At 37.8% G+C, this 13,901-nt stretch overlaps 1 protein-coding gene across 4 annotated transcripts in view; it reads left to right on the forward strand.

Annotated features, from left to right (window-relative positions):
• The window catches only part of TASP1 (taspase 1), a 78,540-nt gene extending 65,705 nt beyond the window's left edge, over window positions 1-12,835 (forward strand). For all 4 annotated transcript variants that reach the window (XM_058836194.1, XM_058836193.1, XM_058836196.1 and 1 more), the window contains exons 13-14: window positions 1,112-1,185; window positions 11,336-12,835. In XM_058836194.1, the coding sequence (XP_058692177.1) occupies window positions 1,112-1,185; window positions 11,336-11,431 (170 nt within the window). In that variant the 3' untranslated portion in view covers window positions 11,432-12,835. The remainder of the gene's footprint in view (window positions 1-1,111; window positions 1,186-11,335) is intronic.
• The last annotated feature ends 1,066 nt before the right edge of the window (window positions 12,836-13,901 follow it).

The raw sequence follows: 13,901 nt of genomic DNA on the forward strand, positions 1-13,901 counted from the left end.
TGTGGCAATTTATAAAGCTACACTGATGGAAAGCTGAACATATAAACAATGTCCTCTTTGTCTGAATTTTGTGTTGCAGCTGAGTGTGTTTGTGTACATAAAGATACCTTCACATGTGCCAGGCAATTAAAGATTACTGGAACAGGCTGTTAAGCAATTGATAAATCAGGACACTTTCAGACTTCAGGACAGCACATCACTGGAATAACAGGCATTAACAATATATGTGAGCAGTGATTAGCTTTCTTAAACATTATCACTGCAAGCATGACAGTTGGTCTTTAACACTGATATCCTAAATTAGCTGTGAGTGCAGTACCAGAGAGCTGATGATGTATACCTGGTACTGGAAGCACAGGTAATCAGACCTGAGAGTGCTTTGATAGGGGTTTCTTCTTCATCTTTCTTTCCTCTCTTACCTTTGGTGCTCCTTACACTCTCCACAAAGAATGGGGGTGTTTGTAATTCAGCATATTTTTGAATCCAGGACATCCTCTAATTTTGCCAGAAATCCTTCTTTCTTATTGTGCATGTTACTCTGATTCCATCAGACACCTCTCCTCCTTTGTCTGCAGGATAATTTTGCTTTTACCAGATGTCTTTCCTGCCTGCTCTGTATCTTCAATTCCCATATTGCAAATTTGACTATTTCTGCATGTTTGCCTGTATCTTGCCTGGGCAGCTAAGCCACAAATCCCCTTTTACCTGTTGATAGTTGTCCATCTGGCTTATGCTCTTGGAGTGTGCTTTTGTCTGGGCTCAAAGTAGGCAAAGGCAAGTTCTATCAGCTTTTACTGATGAGTGGAATAGGCCACTGCTTTAGTAGTTGGTCCAGTTTTTAACTGCAGTTTCAGTTGATGTGTTTCTCATCTTGGAGGCTCCCTATCATCCAAGTAACATTCTCATTCTGGGTAAAAGTTCTGCAGTGTGTGACACTGAATACTGAGGAAAATCTTGGTTGTTTGATAGCTGTTTCTTTTGAGATGTAATCACTTTTGTTCTTTGTTTTTTATCCTTGTTATATTTGTTCCTCAAGACACCAGTCTTGTTAAATTACATCTTGTGTTTTAAACCAAGGCCTTTTTGTAACTTGTTGCATTTTCCTTTATAGTGGAATTTCTGTGGAGCCATACAACAGAGAGCATGTGTGTTGGATACATGTCTGCACAGGATGGCAAAGCTAAGGTAAGCCATGAGGAATAGGCTGTAATACAGTAGAATGAGTGCAGAGGCCAAGGAGAATTTGAATTAATGATAATGAAATATACAAGAAATTTCTTTCTTGAAGAGAGCAGAAGTAATGGTTGCATAAGCAGCTAAATGTGTCAATTGATCAGGCATTTCTAATTTCTTTATTTAATTGCAGCAGTTAACAGCCCTATACTAACATATGTTCCATGTCAGGATAAGGTGCCACGAGCACATGTCCATTCCCTCTGCTGACAGTAATTGCATTTGAATAACTTTATTCATCTTGATTCAGTTATGCTGGTACCATATTTTTCCGTGAGCATGTCTTCCTTCAGATAAAGCTATTGCACCATCAAGGAAGATATAAAACAAACTTCAAACAAGTTCCTAGAATAGCCTATATGATAAATAATTCCAATAGTGCCATCCTTATTTTCAGTTTCCTGGGGACTTATAATTGATTTTTAATGAGAGAAATATTATGTTAAAATTGAATTTAACAATGAAAACTGGAAAATTTTGTCACATCATGATCAAGGAGTAGGGATTACTCCTTGGATGTATGAGTGGATGAGCCATCCATTCTTGGGGAAAGAGCATGGAAGGGAGAAAAATGAGAGTACTGTAGTGTAGCAACTAAAGCATTTAGGAGAGATATTTGGAGAACAGGGATGGACGTGGGAGAAGCTGCAGCAGGGACAGTCATGGTTTCTGTTGGCATCAGTGCAAAGGGGGGTGTGACCAAGGTAATACAAGAATATACAAAAGAAGAAAATCAGCATCAGATATTTTACATAGCAAAACTGATGTGTCACTGTTTCAAGCACTGAAATGGATGAGTTCATCTTCAAGGCATAAAATGTGCAGGAAAAAAAAGGCAAGAATGCCCCAGAAAGACAAGAAAGATAACAAGCAGCTGATGAAGGAAGTGCTGGTAGAGGTGTAAGTGAAGTATTTGCGTCATTTTTGAATAACTTAGGTACAATTATTTCCAGATAGCTATATATGGAAGACAGTGTGGTTTTGCTTCTTTTCTTTATATTTATTTCAGATTTAGTTGAAAGAAAGTCCAAACTGAAGTTAAAAGCTCAGACTGAACTGAATGAAACTAAAGCAAGTTCAACCACAGATGTTCTAGTATTTGCTAGTTAGCTTTAAAATTGTTGTCTTGCATTTGCACTGGAAGAATAACTGAGAATAAAGGATGTTAAATGTTTCCAGTGTGCACACCTGCCTGACTTAGACTGTGAATCTCAAAATGTTGATGTTTCTTCCTGGTAATGTCCAATTAATAAATAAATGCTAAATATGAAATCTGTCTGGTAATGAGTATTAACATGACAGTGCCATGCCCAGAGTTGCTTTCCTACTCACAGTTGCAACATTTGACATCTGGTGTGCATTGTTTTCATACTGCTGGTAAATTCTCCAGCTGGTAATCCTGATTGTGCTGACAGACACAGCTGCTCTTCTTGGTTCACTTTTAAATTATGTTTCTGACCTTCACTGAAGAGTTAATCCCCCTCCCTTTCTTCCTTCTTTGAGCCTGTGGCCACAAATGCTTTCCAGAGAAAAACCACAAACGCTTTTGCTGCTGACTTCTATTGATCAAAAAAAGTCTTCTGTCATAAAAGCTGGAATTTTGTTCTGCTACAACTAGGACTAAGTTATAGACGGAAAACTGGGCTTGAAATAGAACACAATGTATTGCAAGTGAAAAAAACCCAACTTTTTTCTTTAATAGAGTGACTGTTTTGCTACAGTTAATTTTGAGTGCTTGCCATGAAAGAATAATGGGATAAGAGTTCATAAAAGTATAAAATATCACTTGTTTATGAGGACCATAGCAAAATGATTAGGCAGCAGCTTGTAAGGAAATATTTGCTTTCCTGTTTTTCTAGGGTGGTAAAGACTTTCAGGTTTTATTTCTTTCATCAGTCTAGGACTTGAGTTTTGTTCTTAAATGGAGGGGTTGTTGCAGTGGCTGATTTTTAACTGGTTCAATTTAATCAGCTATTTAATGAATATTAAACAAAAGCAAGACTTAACAAGTGAGGAGGTTTTTAATTATCTGCTGTTATGAGCTAGACTAATACTAGAATCATATAAAGGGGTACATACTAAGGAGAAAAGGAGCCTGCTTTACTGTCTTAGTGTGATTCTTTGGGCAGGGGAGGTTAATGCAGTTCATAATAGGACCTAGCAAATGGTGGTTCTGAACCCCAGGTGGAAACTGTGGAGGTACAGGATGCCTTTCTTACAAGGCAAACATAAGGTAGATGCAACTCATCTGCAGACACTGATGTGCTCAAGACATGGAAACAACCAGTTACCTGCCAGCAACTCCTTAAAAGAGGAGTGGGACAGAAAAGTGGAATCAGACTTGAAGTGGTTTGTACACCCTGACCTGCTGGTGCTTCTGGCTTCAAGCAGTGTGAGCTCTCCAAGCATTGATTTGGAAGTACCCTTGCACCAGGGGTTTGTTTGCTCCTAGTTTAGGCAAGACTGGGTTCTGCAGCTGGCCACTTAGTTCCAGATCAGACTGCCTGAGTGTTAGCTCACCAGCACCAAATGGCTGAGCCTGCAAGAGCTGTGCCCTAATAGTGCTTTGATTTAAAATATACTTTCTGAAAAGGTGTGCAGTCTTTTTTTTTAAACCAGGATGCCAATGGCCTAGAAAAGTCACCATTTCCTGTTGGATTAAAGTGTTTGGTTGAATGTTGCTTTAAAAATCCTGCATAGCCTTGCCACATGAACTAAATTCACACCTCTGGTTGTGTGTCCTGTCAGCTCTTTCTTGATGCTGAAATTATTTCAGCTCCTCCACCATTCATAGCTCTGGAATTGTCATCCCCAGCACTTGCACAGTGAACGACCCAGTGGCTTCCCTCAGGTTCTTGTGCCACAAGCAACTAATCAAGGCATATCTTAGCTGTTTCAACCGTGCTTTTCTTTTTTTCTTGTCATCCTTCTCAACACAAGCAGTGTCATAATCACTTGATGCCAGCCTTTGTCTTAAATTGGATGTGGAAGGACACAAGCTTTCCCTCTGAACTTTTTGGCTCTTTCCTATACTTCTTGAACTAACCTGCACCACCTGGTGCTGCACCTAACCCAGGCTGGTGCTTGGGAGCCTCAGTTATCATGAGCTTAAGGGGCAGATACACTCTGGTTCAGGAGCTGCTGGAGCCAAACCTCCTTCCTTAAGCAATACTGTGAGGGATTGTTTCAACATCAGCCCTGTTCTTTGGGAGATGAATGAGCTTCCCAAGATCTCTTGAAGCAAGGTCTTGTATCACCACCTCTGTGATGGTAGAATTGTCACAGTAGATGCTCAACTCCTTCTGTCTGCTAGTGAGGCTGCTGGAATATTCTGGGCTGCAGTGGAAGTTTCTGGCTGCAGATGTGAGAATACATAGAAGCAGATAGAAAATACTAGTTTGTGGGTTCCTTCTGTACTCACACAGCTCCTTTTGGAACAGTAACTGCTGCATCAACAAAGGTTATGACTTCTAGATTGGAGGACTGGGGGATTAAATAACTGCATGAACTGAGGAGGTTTTTTTTGTTGTGTTGTTGACTCATTAATTACTTAATATGAATTTAGGATTTTTGATAAGCAATTATTTCTTTTTCCAGTCCAAATTTTCTTCTCTTTCTGAGATACTAATTGGTCTTCAGAACAACCTTCCAGATGCTTGGGTTTTTTTATGGCTCCATAATAGATCTAACAATTGATCATAGCATGAGCTAAGAAGGTCACCCTGTTACCAGGGTTCTGACTTCTTTAACATTACTCTGGCAGGGTTCAGTCATTTCCTGTTTTCCTGAACTGACTGGGTTATGTTCTGAGAGCTTAAGCATTTTTGTTGTCACCACTGGGGAAGTAGCTCTACTCTAAGGTGTTGCTTCTTGCATCTCTGTCCATACTGTCATGGTTAATGTGCAATACTTCAGGTCTTAATAGTTTATGTAGCATTTGGTAGAGCAATTTCAGTGTCAGTTTGCACAAAGGGCTTGCAGACCTTCTGCCATGTAATTTGGGATGGGAAGAAATAATTCCTTCAATTCACCCATCATGTGATTTTAGATTAAAATGAGGAGTAGGAAAAGAAGGATGTTAATGGTTAGGTTTGCACAAGTTAGTTGTCTCTTCTTAGTTACAAAGACTTCATATCTTCTTGTTCCATGTCTGCTTGCTCAATGGAGGATGCTTCAAAGGAAAAGAAATTCTTCAATCTCAAATGGGAGTGCAGCATATGCCTGCAATGTGAGTTCACATACCAACGGCATCTCTTGAGGGTTCTGGCTATGGGTAGGCAGCCTTTGATTTAATGTTGTGTATCTGTGCATAATCAGACAGGAGCCCTTTTCTCTCAGGCAGGGTCTGCAGAGTATTTGTTTACTCAAGTCCTGCAGTATTCTGTGTGCAGAAAGTGTAAATGGCTGGGACACTTACTTTTTCCTGGATCTGACAAATGTCTTGTCATGGTGATTGAGAGTAGGTGGTGGCTGATGTTTCTGCTTGAAGACAGGTAATTCCTTGCTTAGTTTTTAATAGTATTTGAAGTTAGAGTGCTTTTTTCCCAGTGCAAGATCCAGTCTCAATACCAAATAGCAAAATGCAGTTTTGGTAATTTATTTTGTATAAGTAATTGAAATAATTTATCAGCTCACTGTATTTCTTAGTATTTATAAATCTGCTGTATTGTCTCTATGAATGTTGCAAACTTTGGCAATTATTGTAAATGTTGCAATATTTTTGCATAGTAGTTCAGAATCATAGGTTTTAGTTTTTCTAACAGCTGGATGACTTAGACAGCAAATTTAAAAAGCCCAGTTGCAATATTGAATTTAATCCAATTCAGTTGCCAGTTTAAATCTCTTTTTGGCAGCTATTCAGTTCTTATAACACGAACTGCTAAGCTTTATGTTATGGCAGGTTTTAATAATGCAAAGCTACATAAGCCATTCTTTCCATTCTCAAATGAACCAAATTCACATTACTTTGCAAGACGTGGTGCAGCAGTAGTGGAGAGTGTTGCATATTGCTGTGTTTGAAAACATCCATCAGCAGCAACTGCTGTCCACACCAAATGTTGTGGTTGCAATGTGCAAACAGAAACTTTTATCTTTGACAGTTAATTTCATTTGCCAGTATGAGCAAACATGGTGGACAGGGAGACCATCTCCAGTTCACTTTTCCTGTGGAGATGTAAGCTGTCATCATCAGATTTATTCGCCTTTACTGACGCTGTAAAATTTAGCAAAAGTCCTTCCCTCTGTGTTTGAAGTGATACATGTGACAAACACTGATTGTAGTGATTGTTGGTTTTCTGAGGATGAGCTTCTGTATTTGACATTGTGAGTGAAGGGTCTCTGAAAGCCCTTTGTCAGGAGAAGGGCAGTTTTCCAGTGCTCATTGGGTGAAGAAACACATCTTGGAAGAATCCTAACTCTAATTTGAAAATTAGTGGAAAAATTTACTGAGCCTGTTTAGTGAGCAGAAATACGAAGTCAAATAATTCAGTCATTCATTTCGGACTACAGAGACAGTCTTTTAACTTCATGAGACAGGAAAAGTATATGTCACTGTTCTACTTATTTTCTTTAATCTTCACTCTTGTCTGGAGACTGGGGAATCAGTCAGAAATTTTCATTTGAAAACTACTCTGTGCATACAGTGGACCATCCAGTTCTCTCATAAAAATAAGGTTTTTCTATTTGTTGGAAATAACCTTCAGTGCTTAGATACCAGTTAAAATGTTTGGCTCATAGACCTTCACGGAAATTAACTGGCTCTGAGATGAGAAGATAAGTTCATTTTTTGGGGTTGGGTTCTTGCATAAAGCCAGTAGTTTTGGAACTCTTCTTGGATTTGGCTGACAGAGTGGAGTAGGGAAGATGGGACTGTGTGTGCGGGTATGCAAATATAAATGCAATAACCTGACTTAGTGCCTGTAATTCACAGTGATACAAATCACGTTTGAAGATTCATGACAGGGTTTTAGAATGCCTCTACAGAACCCTAGGTCACAGAGCTGATTAGATGATTGGTTGGTATGTGTCTTTAGTCTCTCTTGATACAGGTATGAGTGATTTAGTTAGACACATTAATGGTTTATAGTGATATACTTAATCCACAGAATTAATTTGAGCTTAGAAAACTGTTAACTTCCTAAGCAACCTGTATGTATAATCATTATTTTCAGTGCAGTGAGACCAGAAGTACCCCATCACTGTGTCTTTCTGTTGTTTCCCAACAAGGACAATAATCTGGAGCCTCTCTTTCTATTTTTTCCCCATTTTTTTTCCTTTGTTAAGGATTCACCAAACAAGATGCATGTGGCATTTTCTGATAGCAGCAGTTGCCAGTATTTCGTGGGGCACCTTCTCCTGCCATGCTACAGGTGTACATACAAACCATGCTGGAGGAGAGATTAGCAAGAGACAGAGCAGCAGGTTTGCTGCCAAAATGGCCTCTTACTGCTTAGTAAATAAATTCAGAACGTGTGGTCAGATGGTTCTGATGGTGGAAGTGTGTACCCAGCTAGAAGGCTCCAGATTTCTAAAGAATATGTGGGTTTGGTGGTACCCTTTTTTTCAGGGAGCAAAGTTGTATAAAGCAATTTCCTTAAGGATATAGTGTCCTTGGTCTTTCATTATATTTCATCTCTATAGTGTAATGAATGGAAAAAGTTTGTTTTATAAATTATTCTGTCTAAAGCACATCCTGAGTGTGTAATAAGAGTGCTAAACACATGAAGTACTCCCTAGATTTGCTTAGGAACTGAATGTGCTGCCATCTGGTAGTTGTACTCTGTCCTCTTGGCAGCGTTTGATTGATTTCAGCTTTCTCATGCAGCACTGTCTGTCTCTTGGCTTTGGTTTTATATATTCATTTTACAATGTATTTATGCTTTCAATGAAAGAAAATTTCTCTTAAGCTGTTGTGACAAACTGATACTTTTATGTGAATAGAAGGAGGAGACTAGCTCTTTAAAAGAAAGCCTTTTTTTTTGTTCCTTGGTCTCAAGGTTGTTTCAGAATCCTTGTCTATGAGACATGAAATAATTTAAGTCAAAAAGATGAAACCATGTATCATTCCTGTAGTAGTTGTACTCCATGTATTCCAGAGCAGAAAGACCTATTAGTTTTGTAAGCAGTGGGGAACTTTGCAGTGTGCATCACAAAGCACTGGGGGAGAGTAACATTGCAGTGTCTGCAGCGCTGGAGCTGGGGGCATTGGTAGTTCTGTGGTGTTGGTTTGGTTAGGAGGGAAAGAGGGAAGCACTGTGTGTTTTGGATGTCAAGAACATGGAGCAGGAATCATCATCTGAAGGTTGGTTAGCTCGTTTGGGCTTTATGGAGGGCTAGGAGAAAAAAGACCAAATGTTTTTTCCAGCATTTACCTTTTTACCTGTGGAACTGTGGGTGAGAGATTCCTCCTTCAGGCTGCAGCAAAAATCTGTGGTGACTGACTGGTGTCCCAGATGTTGATACCTCATCTCCTGCTGGACCCTCACCAACCTTGCTTTTCTCTGGGAAAGCAAAGAAAATCAGGATATTCTTGGGACTGTAAAATGCCTAGATATGAAGCTGAAGATATGAATAACTCCATCATTCTTAATCTACCATTCTTTGACATAAACTTTCCTTAAAGAGAGGATTCCGTGGAGTTTAGTGGAGGATTAATTCAGGAAAATTATTTTTTCCTTTTCTTTTTTTTTTACTGGTCCCAGGCACAATTTCTTCCAGGTGTGGGTTCATTCAACTTGTAAAGCTGACAGACTAATCAAGTTCAATTAAAACCTTTCCTGTCATTCTTTTCTGTTTGCTTTTTTATTTTTAAGTTTCAAGAATCTAACCCTAATTGACTATACAATCTGGACTTAATGTAAAATATGATGTTGGGATATAAAAATGTAACAAACTTTACAAATAAGTTCTGTGGTTCATTTAAAAATATTCAGTGTTCTTTGATGTTTCTTTTTATTTACTGGAGTTTGTTCTTATGGTTAAGAACAAGGGAGATATAATTGTAAGAATTTACTTGGGAGTTTTCTGAAGTTGTCTTGACATGGCAATGTTATCCTTTCAAATTATTTATTAAGTAACATCTTAAACATTATCATCTTAGATCTGTTTCATTTTTGTTCTACATAAGGCAGCCATTGGTGAAAGTAATAAAAAGTAGTCAGTGTAAACCAGATCTGTATTTACTCCATCACAGAAAGTATGCAAATAAACAGGATGCAAGTAAAGGCTTTAAGAAATGCTTTGTTATATGTGGTTTCAGTGTTTCTGTAAATGGAAATCTTCAGATTCTGGTGTGTAGTTGTTTGGGGTCTTGTGTATGGGAAATGTGTTCCTCCTGACATAGGAAATGAGGTTTTCTATAGGAAATGTGTTTTGGGCAGCTATTTAAGCATAGCTACTTGCTAAAGTATTAATAGATAGTAACTACCTGCTTATCCCCTCTTGTACATTTTCCTTCCCTTGCTCAAAAACTTACTAGGATTAACTTAGTGGTTTGCTCTGATTGCAATACCTCACTAAACAACCAGTAGCGTTCTTCTCTGAGGAAACAAATTTGCTACCATGCCCATCAAACTGCTACTTTTATACTGTCGTCCTTTTCATTTAGAAATTCTCATAAACCTGGAAAAATATCATGGATCTGTCAGTCATAGAATAAAAATACCTTTCTTCCACTTAATTTTCTTCCTTTCAATTTTTTTAAATTAGATTTATGAAATGACATCTACAGAAAAATTGTCAGTTCCATTTTGGGGAAAATGGTATGATTTGAAAGGAGTATTTTCTTGGAATGATAAATCACAATTGTAACTGAAATTGTTCTGAAAGTAGGAACATGCTCATGTATCAAAATAAATTCTGGAAAGCCAGAGATCAAAGTTGTAGCAATAAAATGAAAACATTGAAATGTTTTAAATTAAATCTTATTCTGTGATTTAACTGAAACCTAAGTGCAGGCACCAGGATACCCTTATCAGGAAAGGAATTAGAAGAAGCTGCCTGAGACACAAAATGTTTCTTCAGTGTAATGAACTCAGTCTAGAGTCTCAAATCACTTTCTGCTCAATTGATGCAAACTTTTCTTACTCAACTTCTACATTTGTACTTTTTGCGACACCCTGTTGTGTCATTGCAGGTTAGACATTTTGCAAAAACTAAATCTTTTAAATGGGATAACATATGTACAGACAAATATGTGGTGGGCTGCACTTACAGGAAACTGTAGTTTCTAAATGCCACCAATGTTAGTTGTGAGCTTTATACCATAGCAGGAATCATTTCTAGTTCTAATTTAATGTAACTTGAGCAGTTTTCATGATGTAAAAACCTGTGCAAAGAGGGATAAAAATTCATTACTCTTAACAGTAAGTCAAAGTATCTTTTCATAAGTGATGAAACATACCCCAGTATATAAAGGATCACTAGCAGATTTTTAGGGTCACTGAGTTGCAATTCAGTTATAAACTGGAGTTTTGTGCACACAGACAAATGTACCCACTTCCTGGCTGAAAAATTCTCAAAGGCTTTTTAAAACTTTCTGTGGAAAAGATGCCTGTTGGCAGAGACACAATTGTTCTTTGGGTTCATTTATTTGGTAGTTGGCAACAGGAAGTCTTCGGAGTTTTTTAGGTGGATGGGTAGGTATTTTGTGCAGAGAAATTTCTTCCTTGCATCCTGATCATTGCAGTTGCCTTATGCTCTGAAGTGTTAGTTTGTCAAATATTTAATTCTCTCTGAGGTTTCTCAAAGGTGTATTTCTGTATGCGGTAGGAAAGACTTCTGAATCTCCCTAAGAAATAGACCTATAAACCAGGAAATGCCAGAATTATTTTCTTTTGTCTTCGCTCTGAATATTTCTACTTTCAGTGCATTGATTCATCCAATTTACCTTTTCTATGCATCTGTCATAGTCTTTCTCTTCATGTGTTAAACATTAATGCAAACAAGATAAAAAAATAATCTCAGTCGCTTTTCAAGTTGCTTTGTAGTTTGTCCTCAGACTACAGTGAGGGAACAGCTTAATTGTTCAGTACTTACAGGCTAACTTTGTCCTGCATAATTTTGCCTTTTCTCAGTCCATAATATTCTCCCGACTTTTCCACAGACTCACATTTCAAGACTTCCACCTGGAGCTGTGGCAGGACAGTCCGTGGCAATAGAAGGAGGAGTTTGCAGGCTGGAGAGTCCAGAAAGCAGCTGATTCTTCACTTCATTGCAAAGAATGTGAATGACTTTTTGTACAATAAGGGTTTTTTTTGTGTTTTAACAGATGTTGGAAATTCTGCTTTTGTTTTATACTCCGTATTGCAACCATGTGCACCATGACTTGAGACAAGTGCTGCTGTAGTTTATGTTCTCACTCTGTGAATGGGGGTTGTGTGCATGTTCATTTTGTCCCACAAATAAAATAGGAACTCACCCCAGCTGTGCAAAGATCATGTATGATTAATGATTGAGTTTTCATTTTTTTTGTGTTGAAAAATAACCAAAAGTTAAAAAAAAAATAATTTAAAGATATGGTCACAATTGTCATTCATATTCTATCTAAATTTAAAAGTGACAGGCCTTTGAAGTGGCTTTACAATTATGCAAAAAATTATTATGGTTTCTAAATTTCTCAGTGGTTTAAGGAAATCCAGAGGTGATTTAAACATGAATTGTTTTTTCCTCTCCAATAAGGAGGATTTTTTTTTTTTTTTGGTTCAAAGAATGGTTTCAGTGAAACAAACTAGAGCAAAATTAAGGCTCAAATTGTTTTTAAATAGTCTTATAGGTCATATCTGTGTTCCCAAACCAAGATGTTAATAGCTCCAAGCTGTATGTATTGCAAAAAGCTATATGAAGATAACGTATCGTTACGCAGTCTTTATGTATAATGGAATATTACAGTGTAAATAAGAAAACAAAGTTTATGGAAAGATTCGATATTATTCTTCACTTCTGCTTTAAATCTATTTTTAAGAGAGGTACAGAAATGAGCATATTACTGGATGCAAAGTGCAATGTGTATTAGGTGGCTGGTGGGAGGTCTGAGACTGAGCTTTCGTGTTGGTAAAGCAACTTCCTCGAGTCCAGCCGCAGCATGGGTATTTATATAACTGTGTGTAATATGTATGTACTGTGCATAAATTTACTGTAACTCTTTTGATACCTTCCACAAACCTGCAGTGTAAAACAATGTAATCCTTGTCTGCCTTGTGAAGAAGCATTGGCAGCTGAACTGTCATTTGTCACCAGTTTGGATATGTGAGCCTAAGGTTGCCCAAGTCTTAAAAGCGAGTTCTGACGTACAACCTTCCACTCAGTCCTTTTTCCTTCACAGCACTGGCAGCAATAGAAGACTTTTGTAATTGATTCATTGTCCTGATAAGTATGCCAAAGAGAAACTAAAACAGTTCATCTTTTTCCCTGGTGGATATTTGATAATTCTGTTTTCAGAAATAGTGGATGAATAGCTATTCAGACTGTATTCGCTTAATCAGGCATTGTACTTGCCTGTTTTGTAATGTTGTGCCTGCCTATAACAGACATACTTGACTGATTAAATTGTTATATTGATTGTAGTATCAATCTTTCATGGAAAAAAATAAATTTTTTTTAACAGCCTGAGTTCATTTTCACTATTATACTACAGCATACATTGAGATACTGTCATCTGTGTGTGGATTTTTAAATTGTGACTTCAGTGTAGCCCTATAGTTGAAGATATTTCAATACAGTTCTGTAAATAATGTAAAACAACAGCTTTCTAGATTGCACAACAACGATGTGGAATGTACCTGTCTTAAAATAGTTTGTGCTGAAATACAGTTCTCGAGGTTGGATCCTCAGTGGTACACTCATGGTCTGAGGAATTGAAGGACTGTCCTGCAGCATTCCAGAAATGATGCAGCAGAAGCTGTGTTGTCACAGCCCTTAGAACTGCTCTGATGTGGTTAATTACTCAGTGATTCTGTGGACCCTTCACTGTGCAGTGAGTGAAAAGTTGAAGATGATGTATATGGGTTTGTGCATACCCAAATTGGAAAATGGCTTTGTTATTAGACAAGCTAAAGGAACAGTGTTAGCCTGCTTTTATTCTAAAAGTGCTTATCTGTACTGACATCATAGAAATTTTGGCATAAATTCACTCTTTCGTGCCATAAGTGTGGCATAATGCTTTGTAAAATGTAAATTGAAGAATTGTTTCTTCCCCTTACTTGCTTCATCTCTCTTTTTGGAGGTTTGGATCCAGCATAGGATTTTTGCGGTTTGTTTTTACTTTACTTTTGTGTCTATACAATACCCCAATGATTTTTTTTTTCTTCTTTTTGGAGCAGAGTTCTCTACCTAAGTTACATATGAGAAGAAAACTGTCTTAGCATGCATGAATTTTGGTATCAGCAATTTTGAAGACTGACAGGAGCAGAATTTCCTATCAAACTCCCACTTAAACCAATGAAATATCTTACACTACTTTAATTATGGGTCTAATTGTGCTACTAGTTCTATTTTGAGCTTAAAAGAGGCTTATGAAATATAAATGGTGAGGAGGGACACTGCAATGACGTGGTCTGTAAGCCCTGTGAGTGATGAGTAACCACTGGCATAAGCACATACAGCCCAAGAGGAAATTACACAGCTGACAGCAATAGCTGCTGAAATTATAAAGGAAGGGTGAGCAAGTGAAA

The sequence above is a fragment of the Poecile atricapillus genome, chromosome 3 (genome assembly GCF_030490865.1).
Source record: "Poecile atricapillus isolate bPoeAtr1 chromosome 3, bPoeAtr1.hap1, whole genome shotgun sequence".
Taxonomy (NCBI): domain Eukaryota; kingdom Metazoa; phylum Chordata; class Aves; order Passeriformes; family Paridae; genus Poecile; species Poecile atricapillus.